Source organism: Diabrotica virgifera, chromosome 6, assembly GCF_917563875.1.
Source record: "Diabrotica virgifera virgifera chromosome 6, PGI_DIABVI_V3a".
Lineage (NCBI taxonomy): Eukaryota > Metazoa > Arthropoda > Insecta > Coleoptera > Chrysomelidae > Diabrotica > Diabrotica virgifera.
In genome coordinates, this window is record NC_065448.1 from 232,421,572 (window position 1) to 232,443,799 (window position 22,228).

Consider the following 22,228-nt stretch of genomic DNA (forward strand, 5'->3'; position numbering starts at 1 on the left):
CTCAGTCCAAAGAAGTGGAGGAAATGTTGAATTTTCAGATATATAATTATCAACAAGATAATCACAAAATTGGGTGACTCTTTCATCGACTGGTTTAATTTCTGCCAAATTTATAGCAAAAAAATCGCTACGAACTTCAGGATATAAGAATGAAAGACCAAAAATATAAATAAGAAAATGCGTAATTTCGCTTGAGTTAACACCTTTTTTCTGGTATTCTGGAGCTAATCCCAGTAAAGCTAAACCTTTCTATACCATGCCCGTATGGAAAACTTTCTATCCCATTATAAATGGAAATTTCAAAGTCTGAAGTTGTTACTTTAGAGGATAGAGGACAATTAATTGTAAAACGTTCTTCTATGATATATTTAAAAGCGAGATAATATGAAGACGACTTTTTATCTTGAAGTAAACAAAAGACAAGAGGAATACAATGTCCATTTTTCAAGCCATGTATACTAAACAATTGAGTGAAAGAACGAGGACAGTATTCAAAAGTTCCGTCAACATACCAATTGGAAACAGTCGAAAGAAAACGAAGATTTGAAAAGCATGTTAATATAACAATATGATTATCTTTGTCATTTTTAATTATAAAATTTTTATTTCTATTTGTAATAATAGAAAATAAATCAAGAGCTTAATGAAATTCAGATATATTTTTAAGAAGTTTAATTAAAGAATTAGTGGTTCTAGCATAATATAAATTTTGGCTCACCTTATTGATATCATTGATAGTAAATGTCTCTATATTTGTCTTCTTAAGTTCTTTACAGACGAGCTTCATTGATTTTTCGCTGAGATCTTCCACGGCTGCCCTTTTATTGGATTGCTTACGGCTTTTCTATTGTAAACTTCGGCAGACAACTTCTCGTGGTTATGATCTAATATTGATTCAATATTATCGTATTTTCACATCCCTGTGTTTTCACAAATGCTTTGCAGGTTTTTTAGTACATTAGTACATATTTAGTACAATATAAACAAACAAAAAGATTAAGGTAAAAGTACCTATTTTTGGAATCGTTAAGAAGAGATAAGAATCGGAATTGGAATTACCCAGAAAAGCTGGCTATTAGATTGTCGGAACAAGTTTCTTTTCTAAAAAGAAATATGTAATACTATGAAATATTTATGTTACCATATTTTGTGTACATTTTAGTACCTATTTAAATTATGAATTGGCAACATTGTCTCATTATACAGAGATTAAGTAGACAAAATATCAGACTAAATGTTTAACAAACCGGAGGCATTTCGATTGTACCTGGGAGGCATTTCATGTATGAAAATATTTACCTGAAAAAGTGGGAGGCATTTCGATATCGCCGATTCTTTCATTTTTCCGACTGTGTGTCACTTATTATGATTATCTCTATCGCTTATTCCTAGAAACTCTGTACCATTTTTTTAAATACAAATTGATAATATTTTGTAACTAATGTAGTCACCACTTCCAATAGAATTATAAATTAACCTTAACCTTGTTTTTCATTGTAGACCCCCTAAATTACATGACTCATGTTATGCACTTTGACTCTATTAAAATAATTGCTGTTGTTAAAAATGTACATTAGATAATAGACGTTTGGGCGCATCGAACGATTTTGCTTTTACAAAAATTTGTTGGTTTATTGAATAGAATAATAAATCTGGTTTTTTTATTAAATACGCTTTGGTTGAATATATACCAAATGATGATACTCACGTTTATACGTAACATTTTTTACATTGCATAAAATAAAAAACATTGTACAGGAGGAGAAATGATGTTTCATAAGGTACAGATTTAAGTGATATATATAGTCGAGACATTGAAGCACAAAAAAAGGCCTTACTGTCGATTTTTGGCGCAGTAAGACCGATTTTAATGCAGTTTGGGGCGTTAAATTCGTGAGAATGTCAGGAAATTTTGTGAACTAATGTAATGAATAAGAAATCTCAAATTGCATTTGTGCATAAGAAAAATGCATTTCAAAAATACATTTCGGTAAATAGTGGAAAAAATTGACTCAATTTTCTTACTCGGGGGTTTCTGGGGTCGCTGAAAACGAATACGAGGTCGACGAAAATGTGCAAACTACCTGGTGCCTGCAGCGGGTGTAATAAACGTCTTCCTCTGGAGCATTGTGGTAATTTATCATATAATTGGCTTAATCTCATTAGTAGGGGGTTTTCGCGGTCGCTGAAAATGAATATAAGGTCGGCGAGAGTGCGCAAACTACCTGGTGCCTGCAGCAGGTGTAATAAACGTCTTCCTCTGGGCTATTATGGTAATTTGTTAAATAATTGGCCCAAACTTGTTTCTCGGGGGTCTTTGGGGTCACTAAAAATAAATATCGCAACGACTAAATTCTAATTTCATATCATTTAAAGCAGTTTGAATTAAATCGCAAGTGGATGATGTGGTTTTGCCTTGAGAAAATATTAATAGATACAGAATGTACTTAATATCTATTGCCACAAATAAAAAGATTGTCATTGGAAAAAAATTTTCATCTGTTGATGCATTTACCCAGCATTTAAAAAGGGTATATTTACAAACACAAATTTGGCTGCATGGAGAGGACAGTAACATGAACCCAACCAATTGGGGATGGGAATTACAAAATAATGTATTAATTCCAGTTAGAATGACTCAGGCACCTGGTCCTCCAAACATTTTAAATTTAATATTCTGTAGCTCTAAGTCAGACTGCGGCAACTCATGCGGGTGCAGGAAGCATGGGTTAGTTTGTAATTTAGCCTGCAAAAATTGTGTAGGCTCTGATTGCACAAATATTGCATTGGACTCGAGAGAGGAAGGCAATAATTAAGAAGAAGATGATAATGATGAAGAAAATGAATTATGAAGATAAATTACCATAAATTTTGTATAATGAACTTTTTTAACCATAAATATATTATAATAATAAAAATTTATGTTTATTTATAATAAAAATATCACCCTTTTTGATCACTAAAGTTACATCGAAGAAAATTGATTACCCCAAAAACCCCCGAGTAACAAGTTTAAACTAATTATATGATAAATTACCATAATACGCCAGAAGAAGACGTTTATTACACCCGCTGCAGGCACCAGGTACTTTGCACACTCTCGCCGACCTCATATTCATTTTCAGCGACCCCAAAAACCCCCGAGTTAGAAGTTTGGGCCAATTATTTAACAAATTGCCATAATACTCCAGAGGAAGACGTTTATTATACCCGCTGCAGGCAACAAGTAGTTTGCACACTCTCGCCGACCTCATATTCGTTTTCAGCGACCCCAAAAACCCCCGAGTAAGAAAATTGAGTCAATTTTTCCCACCATTTACCGAAATGCATTTTTGAAATTCATTTTTCTTATGCACAAATGCAATTTGAGATTTCTTATTCATTACATTAGTTCACAAAATTTCCTGACATTCTCATGAATCCAACGCACCAATCCGCATTAAAATCCGTCTTACTGCAAAAAAATCGACAGTTCAATCCTTCAATGCCTCGACTAATAAAAGGATGTTGTAAAATTATGATGATGATGATGATGATGATGATGATGATGATGATGATGATGATGATGATGATGATGGTGATGATGATGATGATGATGATGATGATGATAATGATGATGATGATGATGATGATGATTATGATAATGTTTTAAACCTAAGCACTAAGAAAATCTTTTTTTTTCCTTGTATTCTTTTTTTTTTCTTCTATAAGAAATGAACAGATTGCTGCGATTAATCGTTGCGTCACGATAACATCGCAATGCGAAATTTTCGCGAGACGAACGGCCGCCACGGCGATTAACGAGAACCAACACATCGGTGCGGCGATATCTCGCAGCGATAACGTTAGTACTGCGTTATAGTTAGTACGGAGGATACGATATAAGGTCGAACTGTACCGATCTTTTTAATGGAAAAAAATTATTTTATATGTAAATTAGTATGTTCAACATTATAAAAAACAAGGGGTGCCTGATATAATCCTGTTCTGACTATAATTAATTAATAATTAAAAAATGATTTTTTTTTATAAATTTGACTGACGTGTTTAACAAAAAAAAATTAACACTATCGGTAAGTGCAAAGCCTATAGGATATGTAAAAATAGAGGTGCCTGTAAAAAGCCTGTTCTAAATGAGGGTTGCCTAATTTTTAAAATTTTACAGCGTCTACTTATGGATAATTGAACATGTGTAAAACTTTGTTATTACTAATTTTACGAAAAAAAGTTATTCTCTATAAAAAGTTCTGCATGATGTATATCCTATGATCCAACCATCAGATGTCAAATTTTGCCAATTTTATACGAGTTATGTCAAAAAATGTTAATTTCGGCCAAGAGTGACTACGGCTTTTCGAAAATTGTTATTATAAAACGGTATTAATAATCAAAAAATATGTTTTAGTGCGGAATTACATCATTATAATTAAAAAAAAATTTGCAAATTTTTCTGAAATTAGATTCTAAACTTCATTTTTATTTCTTACAAGTAGGATAACTCTTTTATTATCAATTTTGCGAAAAAAAATCAATTGTTCATAAATAGCTTTGAATTGTCTAAAACCTAAGGTGCAGCCATCATCAATTTTAAATACTTTATACGAGGTACATAAAAAAATTTTGAATTTCGCTTCTCAGAAAAGTTATTCAGTATTAAATATATGTTGCAATATAGAAGAATATCCTTTTAATTTAAAATATTCTGAAATATATAAAGGTATAAAAAATCTCTTAAGCGAAATTCATTGGCAAAATCGGCAAACTTGGCAAAATTGGCAAAAAGGGAAGATCACTGCCAAAAACTCGCAATATATGTATACAGTGATGAGCGTGCTAATAACCGGCAAAATAGCGCAAAAGAAGGAGAACATATTAAATTGTGACATAAAAGGGAACAAAACTAGTAGAGTTGTTAAATTTTGCGATAGTAACTTATAGATTGACATTATATTGATTTTTTCCCACCTTTAGACGTATCAGAGGAGTATGTCAACTAAAACTGTCACTGTGACAGTGGCATTTCTCAAACTCGTCCGATACGTCTAAAGGTGGAAAACAATCAATATAATGTCAATCTATAAGTTACTATCGCTAAATTTAACATCTCCACTAGGTTCATCTCTTTTATCTTACAACTTAATATGTTTTCCATCTTTTGCGTTATTTTGCCGGTTTTAAGTGCGCTCATATATTATTCATTATAAATAAATCATTCAAATATCGTTATAAATTGCATCCAGAAAGCAACACATAGTTACTTGAAACGTTTATCTTTTTCAAGGATGTAAATATAAATGAACAATGTCAGTTGTCGAAAATTTCAATTTAAAAAATAAAAAATAATTATTAAAGATATTTTATTCAGTACAAGAATTTTACTATTTAAAACCATAAGTTATGGACCATGGACATTAAATATGGAGACAATGAAACGACTTAACGCCTTTGAAATGTGGACCTATAGAAGAATTGTGAGGGTTTCCTGGGTAGATAGAGTTACGGACAATGAAGTACTGAGAAGAATAGGTAAAGAGAAGGAAGTTGAACTTACAATTAAAGAAAGAAGGCTACAGTAAGTCGGAAATGTGATGATTTTATTTCAATTTGTGCATATAATATACCTAAAAGCACCTAAACTATTAAATTTTGAAGTTTGAACTCTTGACAAAACCGCATCCATAGAAAAAGTACAGTGTACAACACATGAGAAAATTACATATTTCTCCCTCGCTTGATTTGCGGCCCTTGCCTGGTTCCTCGGCTCGTGCCAACAAATGTCTGCGCTCGTGAGAAATATGTCGTTTTTTCCTATTTGTTGTACAGTATACTATTCCTTACAGAAAATTCCTGTAAGGAAATAAGATTTCCATACAGATATTTTTCGTTTCCAGGCAACAGATAAATATATGGAAATATCGAACGTTCCTTTCAAAAAAGTTGTCAAAAAAGTGGTCAAAAATGTCTAAATTCCTGACCGATTTTAGGATTTGTATTGAAAAATATTTTATATTATAATATATTTCAATATTTAATGTTTACAGTTTTTTTAATTAATATAATGTAAATATATTTCCAAATTATTGGATATTTCATAGTACTTGTAATTATATAAGTACCTACATATATTGCGAGCTTTTGCCAGTGATTTTCCTTTTTTGCCAATTTTGCCAATGAATTTCTTTCAAAGAGTTGTTTCATACTTTTATATTTCAGAATATTCCAATTTTAAGGATATAATTCTATATTGCAACATACTTTTAATTCTGAATAACTTTTTTCCCGAGCGAAATTCGTATTTTTTGACATACCCCGTATAAAATTTATAAAATTGATTATGGCTGCACCTTAGGTTTTAGACAATTCAAAGCTTTTTATGAACAATTGCTTTTTTTTTCGCAAAATTGATAATAAAAGAGTTATCCTACTTGTAAGAAATAAAAATGAAGTTTAGAATCTAATTTTGGAAAAATTTGCAAATTTTTTTTTAATTATAATGATGTAATTGCGCACTAATACATATTTTTTGAGTATTAATACCGTTTATAATAACAATTTTCGAAAGGTCGAAGTCACTCTTGACCGAAATTAACATTTTTTGATATAACTCGTATAAGATTGATAAAATTTGACATCTGATAGTTGAATCATAGGATCTACATCATGCAGAACATTTTATAAAGAATAACTTTTTTTCGTAAAATTAGTAATAACAAAGTTTTACACATGTTCAATTATTCATAAGTAGACGCTGTAAAATTTTAAAAATTAGGCAACCCCCATTTAGAACAGGCTTTTTACAGGCACCCCTATTTTTACATATCCTATAGGCTTTGCACTTACCGATAGTGTTAATTTTTTTTTGTTAAACACGTCAGTCAAATTTATAAAAAAAATCATTTTTTAATTATTAATTAATTATAGTCAGAACAGGATTATATCAGGCACCCCTTGTTTTTTATAATGTTTAACATACTAATTTACATATAAAATAATTTTTTTCCATTAAACAGATCGGTGCAGTTCGACCTTATATCGGATCTTAGACTATTATATTTTGTTAACGCAGCCTGCTGCGTTTTCTGTCATTGTTTCGAATTTACAATGGTTTCAAAAGAGAAATTAATAGAATTGGTTAAAAATTATCCAATTCTCTATGATTTGGCACACCAGGATTTTAAAAACATTAGAAAGAATGATAAATTATGGGTGAAATAGTCCAGGAAATAAAAGAATCTCGTATTTTACCAAGTATTTTAATTGAGAGTTTTTATTCACTTGAATTACTTCATCTATTTTATTATTATTTATTATGCTAAAGCATGTAGCAAGACCAAATCTTCCTCCGATTCTGAAGAACCCATTCCATTTTTCTTTAGGTATCCAAAAAATGATTAGAATTATCCAGTAAATTTCTTCTTCTTTATGTGCCGTGCTCGATTATCGAGCGTTGGCTATCAAATTGGCTAAAGTAATTTTGTTGGCGGCATCTCGGAAAAGGGACGCAGATGATGTGTTAAACCGTTCTCTTAGATTTTTACGCCATGACGTTCTTCTTCGATCTGGCCCCCTTCTTCCGTCTGCCTTGCCTTGTATTATTAAATAAAGTATATTATATCTCTCTGCGTGTCGCATAACATAGCCAAAATATTTAGTACGTTAGTACGTAAATTTTTAAGAACCGCTTGGATTGACAAGAAACTTGGCATACACGTAGCTAACAAGTCAAATAAAAAAAGTGATATTGTGCCGATATGTGCTTTTGACCCGGAGGTGGTTTTCACCCCCTCTTGAGGGTGAAAAAATATCTCGTCATAAATATCACCCTCGTCCAAAGTAAGTCCGGAAATGGATAAACTGACTAAATTTAAGTAACTTTTGTTCTATAGTGTTTTTTTCACTAAGTCAATACTTTTCGAGTTATATGCCAGTGAATATGTTCATTTTTTCAACAAAATAATCACGCTTTTAGACGGTTTTTCGCATATAACTCAAATAGTAAGTATTTTGTCGAAAAACATTCTCAGCAAAAATATAGCCTGTAAAAAATTTTAAAAAATGGTGTACATATCACGTCTCTATACCTAGTAGAAGCAGAGTTATAGCTAAATAAAAATAGGTTCATATTCGTCAAATTTCAAATGGAATATTTTAACGTGAAATAACCAAAAGTGAAGCACATTTCGGGGAAAACTTATTAAAATTTATTTAAAGTGTTTAAGAAAAGCTTCATTTTTGTTTTAAAAAAGATTTCTAGCATCAAAAGTAAACAAGTTACGCTCAAAATAAAGTTAGTCCCTTTTTTTTTTGGTAAAAACATCGGGAAAACCACCCCCTAATTAGTATCTCATATGAACTTAAGCGTTACGACGTCACAAGTTTCTTGACTCGTGTATGTATTGTTTATATGATCTGTAAGTTTCATAGGTTTAAAGTCCTTATTTTTGAAAGGGCTGTAGTTAAAATGGGTTGAACGAGTCACTGATCACGAGTGTATGCAAATTTAGAAACATCAAATATTAATCAATTTTTGTCTAACAGAAAAACAAAGAAATACTTGATATTCAGAAAAGCAATGCTGACTATTTTTGTTTTTCAAAATTTTTGGTATCTCTAACAATTTTTAAGATATTTTGTAAAAAAAGCATATTTTTCAAAATTAAAATTTTTAAAAAATTTTACTTTAACCAAATTTTTTTAAAAATAAGCACTTTGAATCGATGAAACTTACAGATCATATACACACAACATAAGTAAAATAATTTGTGGAGCGGCAACGATTAATTTCATTTAACTTGCTATATAGGGGGTGGTATTCCCAATTTTTTTTGCCAAAACAAAAGGGACCAACTTTATTTTGAGCATAACTTGCTTAAATTAATTGCTAGAAACTTTTTATAAAAACAGAAATAAATCTTTTTATAAACACTTTAAAATAGTTAAAATTGATTTTCCCCAAAAAGTGCTTAATTTTTTGGATATTTCATTTCGAAATATTCTATTTGAAATTTGGTGAATATGAATATATTTTTCATTGGCTATAACTCTGGTTCTAAGAGGTCCAGAGACCTAACGCCTACACCATTTTTTTTACTTTTTTACAGGCTATATTTTTGCTAAGAAAGTTTTTTCGATAAAATACTTACTTTTTCAGTTATTTGCGAAAAACCTTCTAACAATGTAGTTATTTTGTTGAAAAATTAACATATTCACTCGCAAATAAGTCGAAAAGTGTTGACTTGGCGAAAAAGCTCTATAGAACAAAAGTTACTTAAAATTAGTCAGTTTATCCATTTCTGGACTTATTTTGCACATATATTTTTTCACCCCCAAGAGGGGGTGAAAGTCACCCCTAGAGCAAAAGCACACATCGGCACAATATAACTTTTTTTCTTTGACATGTAAGCTATGCGCATGCCAAATTTCATGTTAATTCAAGCGGTTCTTTAAAATTTAGAGCAAAAACCGTAAAAGAATGTACTAATTCAAGTTTTCCATTTTTAACTGTTCTGACGACTTTGGTGACTTTTCCCATCCGATGCAAAACAACTTCGTTACGAACTCTATCCACTCAACTGATTCGTAGGATTATCCGATACACCCAGATTTCAAAGACTTCCCATTTCTTGAGAAGTGTATCTGTTAAAGTCCAACCTTCGACACCGTACACAAAAGTAGAGAACACATAACATCTCGCTAATCCAATTTTCAGATTCAAATTAATGTTGTTTCCACACAAAAGTTTATTTATCTTAAAGAATGCAGCTCTGGCCTTTACTATACCTATTCTAATTATTTTTTTATTTCTGTCCCAGTTCTCATTTAGATTACAATCAACGTAGGTGATATTGTTAGTTCTCTCTAATTGTTCACCATAAGCTGTTACTGCTTCCGGTTGTATTGTATCCAGTTGTTATTCAGTAACTAATAGAGCTATTGCGATAAAAATGTGTATCATTTAAAATCATTAATTTTTTGCATCTTAGATTTCAATAAAATCCATATTTTCTATCTCTATTATAAGTCCTTTTTAGATATGTCTCCAAATATTCTTAAACTGCACGAATGTGGTGAAGAGCCTCGAAAAGGGCCGATGTAAACCTCCCTGACGTGCTTCCTGCTCTTATGTTATTAAACGGTTGATTTAATGTAGCTCAATGGAGCACAACTCGCTGATAGTAATTCAATTAGCCATGGTTTACATGACTGAGTAAATGCACTGAATCGCTGTGATTTTCAAATGAAGCTTACACATTTGTTTTCACGATTAGATTAGCCGGTTGCTCAAGAGTTTACTACGGAAAAATATAATAAAATTTATCTGAACAAATATGTTAAAAACAAATATGTTCTAGGAATAGCTGAGATGTTTGTGGGGCAGCTTGACAACATTAGACCAGGGCGGATCTGTAAAAATATTAGTACATTTGGATGTTGAGATGTGACTCATATCTTTTGCAGAAATTGCTTGAAAATAACTCATATAATAATATTTGAGTTATCCGCACAAAAAGGTCCGGAACATTGTTTAAATAATAATGTCAAAAAATTCAGGAGAAATTCGGTGTTTTCTTCGTTTTTTGATTATAAGTTTAAAAGTCAGGGAGTCCGGTCCTGATAGCAAGCAAATCTTACAGCTTTATATCGGTCCTGACAAATTTATAAATTCAAGTAGTTAAAAGTTGAAATATAATTTAATTTTTACATTGTTTGCAAGATAAAGTTTAAATGTGACAGTGTGTTAAAAAACCAACGATTCTGTGAGTACAAAATTGCATTATTTATATCTAACCATAAAATCAGAAGTTAAAAGGCAATATTTTATCGATTTCAATCCAAATTATCGATTATCGACAACAACTTTTTGCTGAATCAAGTAATTAGGCTGCCGTCTAATTTTGTTAAGAGGCCAGGTCCGGCTTCAGATCCGCTGTTCCAATGCATGTAAATTTTCAACGGGACGATGGCTGAACCGGAATTAGCTACTACTTCACGAAATACACCGACTACGTCACATATCTCTTACTCTCATGCAATAAACAGTTTTAAACATCCTTCAAAAGACCAAGGTATCATACTTTCAACCATACAAGGAATACAAGTTTTCGAATATGTAAAAGCTGTTGGATCAATAGTACAGCCCAAAAACGTTATTTGGGCATCCAGAATCGCAAACAACCGCATCTGCATCTACCTCTCGTCTAAATATATAGTTGACCAATTTCTTAGCTCCCACAAACATGTAATTATTGACGGCAACCAAATTGAAGTAAGAAGATTAATAACTCCTGCCCAGAGATTAATCATATCAAGTGTATGTCCTACTATACCTAATAGCATAATTGAAGACCATCTAAAAACTATGGGTATAAAATCCGTCTCCAACATGACGTTTCTACGAGTAGGCATGCAAGACCCGGAATACAGCCACGTGCTTAGCTTTAGAAGGCAAATCTTCATAAGTCCTTTAGAAAATGCATCGATTCCTGACTCATTCCTAATTTCATTCGACAATACATCATATAGAATATACATTTCCATAGACGGTTTAAACTGCTCCAGATGCAAGACGGTCGGACATCAAGATTCTGACTGTCCTTCTTTATCATCATTAAGTAGTCCAATTAATCAAACGGAAACTGACCATCAAGTGAACGTACTCAACTCTGCCAATAAAGAATATAGCCAGCCAGAAGGACAACCACGGAAAGAACACGAAGAAGGTACCCAGACATTAAAGGAACCGAAACTTAACATCACAAAAAATCACGAATTAACATCAGCCACAAACGACCAAACCACTTCCTTACAAACAAACAAAGAACTACAGATTTCGTCACAACCACAAATATCCCAAGATTCAGTAATTGAAAGCGATAGAAAAATCTCTGAAGCTATTCATGTTACTAAAAGACAAATTTCCACTTCTCCCGAAATCCTTGAAAATGACCTACCTCCTCCCACTACTGAAAAACAAAAAAATAAAAAGCCTAAAACTCAAGATTCTATTCCAGATATTCTCAATGAAATTAAAGAAAAAATTGAAAATAGAATCCCTTCCTTCACACTTTCTTTTCATGAAATATGTGATTTTCTGTCAAATTCCCTTCACTCAAAACATCCTGAACTTATTGCTAAAAATTATTCAAATGAAAGCGATGAAATCAAAGAAATTCTAAACTTTATATATTCTCAAACACAAAATAAAAGTTTAAAAAACAATATTACCAGATTGAAGAAGAAACTACTTCTAAGCAGTCTTTCTTCTACTGACGAAACTGACTACGAATCAAGTTCTCAAGTAAATAGTTAAAATGGCCAATAATACATTCATATTACAGTGGAACCTCAATGGTTATTTTACCCATATAGAATCCATCAAGCTTCTTATAAACGATTATCTTCCTTTAGTCATATGCATAGAAGAAACCCATTTCAAACATCAAAATGTAACATTAAAAAATTATGTTCCTTTTCTAAGAAACCGAGTTACAGATCATTCAAGCGGCGGAACAGCAATTTTCGTAAAGGATGACATAGAGTCAACCGAAATACAACTGCAAACAAACCTGGAAATAGTTGCAGTGTCAGTCACCCACAAAATGAAAATCAATATTTGCAACGTATACTTACCTCATCCTACTGATTTAGATATAACTGAACTAAGCAATGTTTTAAACCAAATTCCACACCCAAAAATAATATTAGGCGATTTTAACTGTCACAACAGTACCTGGGGAAGTAACAAAACAGACAAATGTGGTAATCTCTTAAACAATCTCATCGACAATTTAAATTTAGTGTTACTGAACACTGGCAAATCTACTAGTTCAATTCATACAATGGTACATTTTCAGCTATAGATCTCTCTTTATGCAGTCCGTCGCTAGCTACTTTATTATACTGGGACACATTGGGGTATTTATATGATAGTGATCATTTCCCTATCACAATAAACATAGATACTAATGATATATTGACTTTTCCAATTCACCAAACATGGAAAATAAAGTCAGCTGACTGGGATTTGTATCGAACACTTATAGAAGGACAAACAAACAACTTTAATTTAACCAATACCGCAAACGAAAATCTGGAACTATTTAATAATATTATTATTTCTGCAGCAACAATCGCAGTGGGAAAAACAAAATCTAGTAAAAGGCAGCCAGTTCCTTGGTGGAATAACGAAATTGCGCAAGCACTTACTTTGTCTAAACACGCTTTCAACGTTTATAAGAAACATAAAACTATCGATAACCTTATAATTTTTAAAAATCTCAGAGCAAAAAGCAGACAATTGATCAAGAAAGGAAAACGAGACAGTTGGAAAAAGTATGTGGCTTCAATAAATCCTTCCACTCCCATAGGCGACATATGGAACAAAGTACGCAGAATAAAAGGAACAAAATACTTCCGAGGCATAGATACGCTATCATACAATAACCAAATGCATTCAAACAAGGTAGCTATTCCAGAAATACTAGCAGATATATATGAACTTAATTCTAGTGATTCCAACTATAGCATATCTTTTTTAGAATATAAAAATCTAATGGAATCGTCAAATATACAAATCACCGAGAGCGACAATCCAATAAACAAACCCATAAGTCTTCAAGAATTAGAATTTTGTTTAAGCGCAAAAAATTCGACGCCAGGACCTGATGATATCCACCCTCTTTTCTTACGAAATCTTCCTCTAAATGCAAAACTAATATTAGTTGATATTTTTAATAATATTTTCATTCAGCACGACTTTCCTGATCTATGGTCGCAAGCAACTATAATTCCAATCCTTAAATATAATAAACCAAAAGACGATCCAAATTCCTATCGTCCAATCTCACTTACTTGCTGTACCTGCAAACTTTTAGAAAAAATCCTTAATTATCGTCTTAAATGGTATCTCGAAAACAATAACCTAATAAGTATCAGACAAAGTGGATTTCGTACGGGTAGATCCACAACAGACAATCTAATAACCCTTGAATCAGCTGTACATGAATCTTTTCTGCACAATCAAAAACTTATTGCCGTATTTTTTGACATAAGAAAAGCTTTTGACACAACATGGAGACATCTTATACTAAAAACACTTCAAGAATGGAATGTCCAAGGGCATATGTTGTCGTTTAATAAAAATTTTCTAGAAACACGAACTTTTCGAGTTAGAGCCAATGGATTCACATCTTCCAGACGAGTACTGCAAAATGGCACTCCACAAGGATCTACTCTAAGTCCTACACTCTTTCTGATTGCAATAAATAGTATTATACATCAAATAAAGCTGCCTGTATTTACTAGCCTATATGCAGATGACTTAGTCATTTATCTAAAAACAAATAATGTAACTCTGGGATCACATATATTGCAAACGGCCTTACATACAATTGAAAACTGGTCGCAAAACACGAAAGACTGGTCGAAAAGACACGTTATTTAATTTTTAGCAAAAGGAAAGACTATCCTAATATTCAATTAACACTTAACGGAGTTATGCTGAAGCAGTCAGAAGAAATAAATTTCTTAGGACTTTCTTTTGAACGTGACTTAAAATGGAAAAACCACGTAACGAATCTGCAACGTTCTTGCCAATCCAGAATTAACCTACTAAAAATGCTGTCAAATACCTCTTGGGGGGCTGATACAACAACTTTACTTAATCTATATAGATCATTAATAAGAAGTAAATTAGATTACGGCTGTTTATGCTACGATACTGCTAACAAAACATCTTTAAAAAAACGTGCAAAATACGTGCTTGAGATTGGTTTTAGGTGCCACAAGAACTAGTCCAGTAAGTAGTTTACAAGTTCTGGCTAATGAACTCCCTTTAAGCCAACGAAGGCAACTTCTATCACTGAATTACGTTGCCAGAATTTCAGCAAACAAAAGCAACGTAACCTACTCAACAATATTCTACAGAACAAATATATCTTCTGATCATTACGAAAACATTGCAAGAAATATGCTACCATTTCCTGACCGAACAAAACGTATTGGTTTTAATTTAGAACAGTTCAGTCTCACTATACCCATTCATGTAAATTTTCCTCCCTGGATGATCAAACCTCCAAAAATAGATATGTCTCTAAAAGATCTCCCTAAACATTCCACACATCCTTTCCTTATCCAGCAAGCTTTTAAAAATTTAATTTCCAAATACCCAACAACTCATCGAATCTTCACTGATGCTTCCAAATGTGATGAAGGACATGCTGCAGCTTATATCTGCGGAAACATCAAGTCTACCGTACGAATCCCAACAAATTGTTGTATATATACCGGAGAACTTACAGCAATTCACCAGGCAATGAAAAAATGTGGTTCTATCCATGAAAGCAAATTTGTGATTATCACCGATTAAATGAGCGCATTACTTGGGATAAAACAGCTATATACAACTCACGCTATTCTTCTCAAAATCAAAGAAGAATTATCTTATCTACAGAATCAACAGAAAGATATTCTCTTCATCTGGGTACCTTCCCATATGGGAATAATTGGCAACGAGGAAGTGGACTCTCTAGCAAGCAATGCAACTACCGACCAAAGTATTTCTATCACAGATCAAATACCTTGGACTGATCACAAAGTAAATATCAAAGGTCATGTCCACAGAACGTGGCAAACTACTTGGGATCAGACTAACCACAAACTAAAAGAATGCCTAAGTCAAGTAGGAACTAAACTCATGTTACCAAGAAATAGAAAAGACCAAGTCATCATCAACTGACTCCGAATAGGACATACGTTACTAACACACAAGCATATCTTCAACAAGGAGGCCGCTCCGATGTGTACCAATTGCAACACGCAACTGACAGTGAAACATATAATTATCGAGTGTCCAGTGTACCAGAAAGAAAGGATCGCGTGTGCTCTTAGTGACAATATTAAAAGTGTACTGACTTCAAACCTAAACTCCTTATTAAATTATCTCAAAATGACTAAACAATACACCAGATTTTAAAGCATTTTTATATAATAATATGTATCTTACTGTTTGTGTATGTCCCCCCGCTAATAACCCTTAGTGGTTGATGCGGGTTTATTTGTGTAAATAAAAAAAAAAAAAAAAAAAAAAAAACTTTAAAAGTATTCATTTCCGAGAAAAGTTGCACTGACATAAAAGTTGCGTAATTAAATTTCCTACAATATAGGATTAGTTAAAAATTGTCATCTTTGTTGAAAAATAGCAATAATTACGAAAAAACATAAAAGAAACAAGTATTCGCATTTTACGTTTTTCAACAATTTATGCTACACTTAGGACCTTTATATTTACCCAGAAAAACTTTATGATATAGTAAAACAATACTGTAAATTTCATTAAGATCGGTTTAATAGATTTTGCAAAATAAATTTTGCAAAATAAATTTTGCAATCCAGATTTCGCAAATAAAATTAATTTTTTCAAAATGTTTCAGGACTAAAAATAAAGCAGAGAGCAAGTTGATTTTTTTTACATATAGAAGAGTACTGTACCTTTCATTTGCTATTTGCACAATTAAAATCGGTTAACTATCACGGGTGAAGTCTAGTTCGCTCCGCTTCGTTCAGGTATATTTTAGAAGGGTACGAATTGGCTTCCGCATGAATGCGGGTAGGCTCTCATATAATCGCGGAAACATTTTAGACATTGTTGCCAAATCGTGTAATATTTATACTGCTTAGGAAATTTACATAGTGATATAGACTTTTTATAGGAAAATTATACTTTTAGACAAATATTTTAGAGTTTGTTTTAGTTCAACATTGGCATATGTGGCAATTTTAACACAAATTATCGGTGTCGGCCGGTATGCGCTCGACCGTTTTGCGCTCTTACCTGAAATCGGCCGGTTTGCGCTCTACACTCTAATACCCGAAAGTTAAGTTAGGACCGAAGGGTTAGGTCTTCCTCCTTTCCCATAGATATTTCTAGGAAGGTACCTGTTTCTAACAAAAAGAGAAAATTTGAAAGAAGTGATAACGCTGGGTGATATTTTCGACATGTTTAGGTAAAATAAATTTTGTCTATGGGAGCCAATTCGGACTCTACCTTTTTTAGTTCAGGTAAAATTCCTACCATTGGGAGCGAACTCGACCCCGTCCACTATCACGGCGCAGGAATTTTTTTAAATAAACATTAATTTTGGTGCTACGCGCAGGACAGCGGATACGTTTGTTTTGATTTGGCATTCCAATGACCTTTGATAATGATTGATAAATTTTATTTTTAGTACATTTCGATATAAATAAATAAATTTGTTAATTGTAAAATAAAAACACATATTCTGCCCTTTGAAATTACACTTTTTTAGCAAAAACTTCCTTTGTTCAATATATTTTAATTAAGAGAATAAAAATTTATTATTTTTAAACATATACAATTGTTTAAACAATATTTCACAAACAATAATCAAATTAGTTTGATTTTTGTGACATTAAAATATTAAAACAACAAAACATAGAGTAAGAAAATAATATATTGGATAAAGATTGGAAGAAATTTTGGTGGAAATCAACTTGTGTGAATAGAACACCGCTATCCTGCGCGTAGCACCAAAAATTAATGTTTATTTAAAAAATTTCTGACGGCATAGTAGTTAACCGATTTTAATTTTGCAAATTCCAAATAAAAGGTACAGTATTTTTCTATATTATGCAAAAAAAAATCAACTTGCTGTCTGCTTAATTTTCAGTCCTGAAACATTTTGAAAAAATGAATTTTTCATCCTGCAACATCCTGCAACATTTTGAAAAACTTTCCAATAAAAAATATTCTCAGGGCTAATTGATTTTAATGTATTTACTTTAGTTGGTGGCTTATAGTATTTCTCGTTGCTTACTTTATCCAGGACAAAGCAGAAAAAATAAACATACTCAAAATCATAAAAAATTTTATAAATATTATTTATTTAATTACTATACCATACATATAGTATTCAAAATGTATGCTAAAATTTTATTCTGTTGTTAAAATTTCTTATCTAATAAAATTAATCTTTAATTCTACTATCTCCTTTTTCTTTTAACAAATTTTCATTTAAATGATTCGGTAGACTGCTCTGATTATTAAAAAAACAACAAAATTTAATTTTCACTTTATTAAGTAGATTATTTATCACTTCTATGAATTTATGAATGAATAAATTATTCTGTAAAAACTGTTAAATTTACAAAAACAAATATGGTATGTAATATACAACAACTCTCTCCTTTTCACAAATAAACTGACTAACCTTTTTTATCTTTTTTACTTCTTCTCATCGATTGTGTTGTCCTGGGTTCTCCCACACGTGCTCCTCGGATGCTGCTACGGTCTTTCTCTTCCAAACGGTTTCACAAAAAAAAACAGCACTCGCTCGAAATCTCTCCTCTATTTAGTCCCCGACTCGATACAAACAATATCAATCTTTGCAATTCCAAGATGTTTTTCTAAGCTCGATATCTTGTGCAATTTTGATACAAACCGGCTACTCGTTCCAGACAGAAAACTTTAATCTCTTCGGACACGAGGAGATTGTACTTCTCGATTCGATCACGATTTCGTCTCAACAGGGATCTGCTTACACGGCCACCAAATTCACTACTTTACACAAAATTACTATTTTTCGAACTGGACTGCTCCCTTCCGATCTTAATTACACAGTAACATCCTTTTCCTTCATCAATCTGAGACTCAACAACTCTGTTCTCCCTCCATCCATCGCTTCGCCAATCACAAGCATTCTCTCTAAACATTACATCCCTACTTTCATTTCTTAAGAACAAATAGTCTTGTAAACAAGTTTTCTGTCTTGTCAAATTTTCAAGAAATATTAATATTAAATGTTTTCTTATATCCTAGAAAAACCCTATTTTCTAAAACTAAATAAAATTGTTTACCGTTGATTTGTTTCTAGGAAATCATTTAGAAACATTCTGTTGTCTATTCCAAAGCGGCACATTAACTCTCTAAGGCCGCGTTCAGAGTGGACGAGCAAAGAGCAAAGAGCAAAGAGCAAAAAGTGCACGTTCAGAGTGGACGAGCAAAGAGCAAAGAAGTGCTAATAGCGGGTAGTTACGCTAGACGAGAGTTTAGTTCTTTTCCACTCGGCAGTATGGATAGGAGCGGTAGGATATTTGCTCTTTACTCTCACAGTAGTCCATGTAGTGAGACCGCTCCCGTCTGAAAAAATTTCCGATTCGGTCTCTTTGTGGATTCCTATTTAAAAATATTTTAAAATTCCCTTTAAACAAATCTGAAGGGTGACGGGCGGAATTTTTGGGCAGAAATTGTTTAAAAAATTTTTTTTAAACAAATACAAAAGATCACGTTTTTTGCTCTGGAACATATATTTTTAAGTTTTGTGGGTCATTCTAAACAACAAAGGTATCTTGTAAATGTTCTCAAAAATTGATAGTTTTCGAGTTATAGGCAATTTAAAATCTGAAAAATGCGAAAATACGCATTTTTGAGGCCTAAAAACTCATATTTAAATTAGTATTTTTGAGGTTACCAGATACTTAAATTGAAGTTTAAACATTGAGCTTCAAGACTCTGAAGAGTGATCGCGTCTAACCTTAATTTATACCGTTGTTTTTTAATTGTTAAATATGCGTGTTTATCCGATTTTTTTGCCGGTGCGGCGCGCTCTATTTCAAAAATCTCCTATTTTCCTCCGAAAATGATTTTTTCTAGATTTTTTGGGATTTTCTAAATAAAATAAGTTTCTTGACATTTTTCTCAAAAGTTAACAGTTTTAAAGTTATAAGCGATATAAAATCCAAAAATGAGTTTTTTATTAACTTATAACTTTAAAACTATTAACTTTTGAGAAAAATGTCAAGAAACTTATTTTATTTAGAATGTCCCAAAAAATCTAGAAAAAATAATTTTCGGGGGAAATAGGAGATTTTTGAAATAGAGCGCGCCGCACCGGTAAAAAAATCGGATAAACACGCATATTTAACAATTAAAAAACAACGATATAAATTAAGGTTAGACGCGATCACTTTTCAGAATCGAAGCTGAATGTTTAATCATCAATTTAAGTATCTGGCAACCTCAAAAATACTAATTGAAATATGAATTTTTAAGCCTCGAAAATGCGTATTTTCGCATTTTTCAGATTTTAAATCGCCTATAACTGAAACACTATTAATTTTTGGGAAAAATTACAAGATACCTTTTTTGTTTAGAATAACCCAAAAAAACCTAAAAATATATGTTCCGCGGTAAAAAAACGTGATCTTTTGTATTTGTTTAAAAATAGTTACTTATGAAACAGTTCGAGAAAGTATGCTTTTTGCGAACGCACGCGATATTTAGAGCACGAGCGACAGCGGAGCGAATGCTATACATCGCGTAAGTTCGCAAAAAGTACTTCACGCACAGTTTCATACAATATTTTATCTACTCTACCATAAACAAATAAAAAAACTGTAACTTTTCGTCACTGGAAATCATTTCTATTCTACAATTTTTAGAACTTTGACATTTAAAAATTCTAACTTCTTTCAAACCACAAAACTGTAAAAACTTTTGTCGTAATTTATTGCTCATTATGTCATCACCCTGACAACGCCAAAGTTAAGGATATTTGATTATATGAAAGTGTGTTAAAAACAGTGCGAAAAAGTAAGTCCCATTTAAAAAACATTGTTACTTCACGCTCACTTTAAACACTTCACGCACTGCTATCTAGAATGACAGTTTCACAAACTAAAAACTTACACATAATATAACTTAGAGTAGATAAAATTGTTTAAACAATTTCTGCCCAAAAATTCCGCCCGGTGCTCTTCAGATTTGTTTAAAGGGGACATTTTTGAATAGGAATTGACAAAGAAACCCAATCAAAAATTTTTTCAGACGGGAGCGGTCTCACCACATGGACCAAAGAGTGCGAGCGGAGAAATCAAACTTGTTTGGTTTCGCCGCTTTGCTCTTTGCTAGCACTCTGTGTACCTCCATTTCCCAGTATGAGTTTGATTTCTCCGCTTTGCTCTTTGCTCTTTGCTCTTTGCTCGTCCACTCTGAACGCGGCCTAAACCGGACCGTAATTTACTTAGTTATTTGAATTGCATAAATCCGTACGTAGAATCATTATCACTAACGTTTTTCTCTTTCCACGAAAACACTGCTTACGGCTAAATCATATTATTTACAAATTTTGACTATATACAGGGCGATGAAAATGTATGATCTCGTGGTCTTTGACATAAATTTAATTCTCTAAATTTTCCCCATAAAAATTATTTAACAATATACTAGAAATTTCCACAGTTTTCACTTTATTCGTTTACTCAACCATTCTCTCCAGTTCTTTCTGTTTTGACAGTCCTCTTCCTGTAGATTTTTTCTTTCCATTGCTTCGTCCAGTTTATCTCTGAAAGGTCTTCGGGGTCTGCCTCTTTTCCTTCTTTCTATCGGTCTTCACTCTATTATCTAACTCTGTTTCTTCAACTTTTTTTGTCTGCTCTTCTGATATGCCCGTACCAGGTTTTCATAATCTCTGTTATTTATTCTATTTCTTTAAGTTACTGTGTAGCTTCTTCTTCGGAATTTCATCTCTGTTGCTCTTATTTGTTTATACACCTTATTTTTTACAGCTATACCCAATATACAGTGGTGGTCTCCCCTATCTATTTTTGTGTTTTTCTTTCTTAATCTTTTATTTTTTGTAAAATATGGATTTAGAACCACTACCGTTTTTATCCCTATCTAGATGTAGATCATATCATTTATATTTATAGATTGTAATTCCTAGGTATCTGGACATCGAATCGAGACAATGGTAAGTACAAAATAAAAATAATTTTGATGTCGTTAAAGTAAGCCTTTTATATGTTTTCCATACTTAAAATAAACTTTATGTTCTTAATGATTCATATAATTACCTTTAAATGTTTTTCTGAAGCTATCTTCTTGTAGAGTCTCAATACAATTTACTATTTTTACTACAAATAAGCCATAATTTTATCTAGACTCAAAGCCAACAACGAACAAGGTAAAACAAATGCAACCAAATTGGTTGAAAATCATTGAATAAAACAGGCTTATTTTGCCCCCTTATTTTGTATTTATTGCTATTTTTGCAGAAAGGGTAATAATTTAAGACATTTTTAACCAGTCGTATATCATACCTAATTCAATTATCATTATTTTATTTCCCTATAACTTTGTTCCAAAATGAATCGTTTTAAAGTTACAAGCAAAGAAATTAGAAAAAAATATATGTTTTTCGAAATTTTTAAA

General features: G+C 32.1%; 1 protein-coding gene across 7 annotated transcripts in view; it reads left to right on the forward strand.

The window, feature by feature from the left end:
• LOC114336678 (neprilysin-2-like) overlaps window positions 1-22,228 on the forward strand; it is a 132,638-nt gene that overhangs the window by 24,363 nt on the left and 86,047 nt on the right. For 6 of the 7 annotated variants that reach the window (XM_050653829.1, XM_050653830.1, XM_050653832.1 and 3 more), the window contains exon 4: window positions 21,741-21,767. The exons of the other annotated variant lie outside the window; for it this stretch is intronic. In XM_050653829.1, the coding sequence (XP_050509786.1) occupies window positions 21,741-21,767 (27 nt within the window). The remainder of the gene's footprint in view (window positions 1-21,740; window positions 21,768-22,228) is intronic. 7 annotated transcript variants of the gene reach the window in all.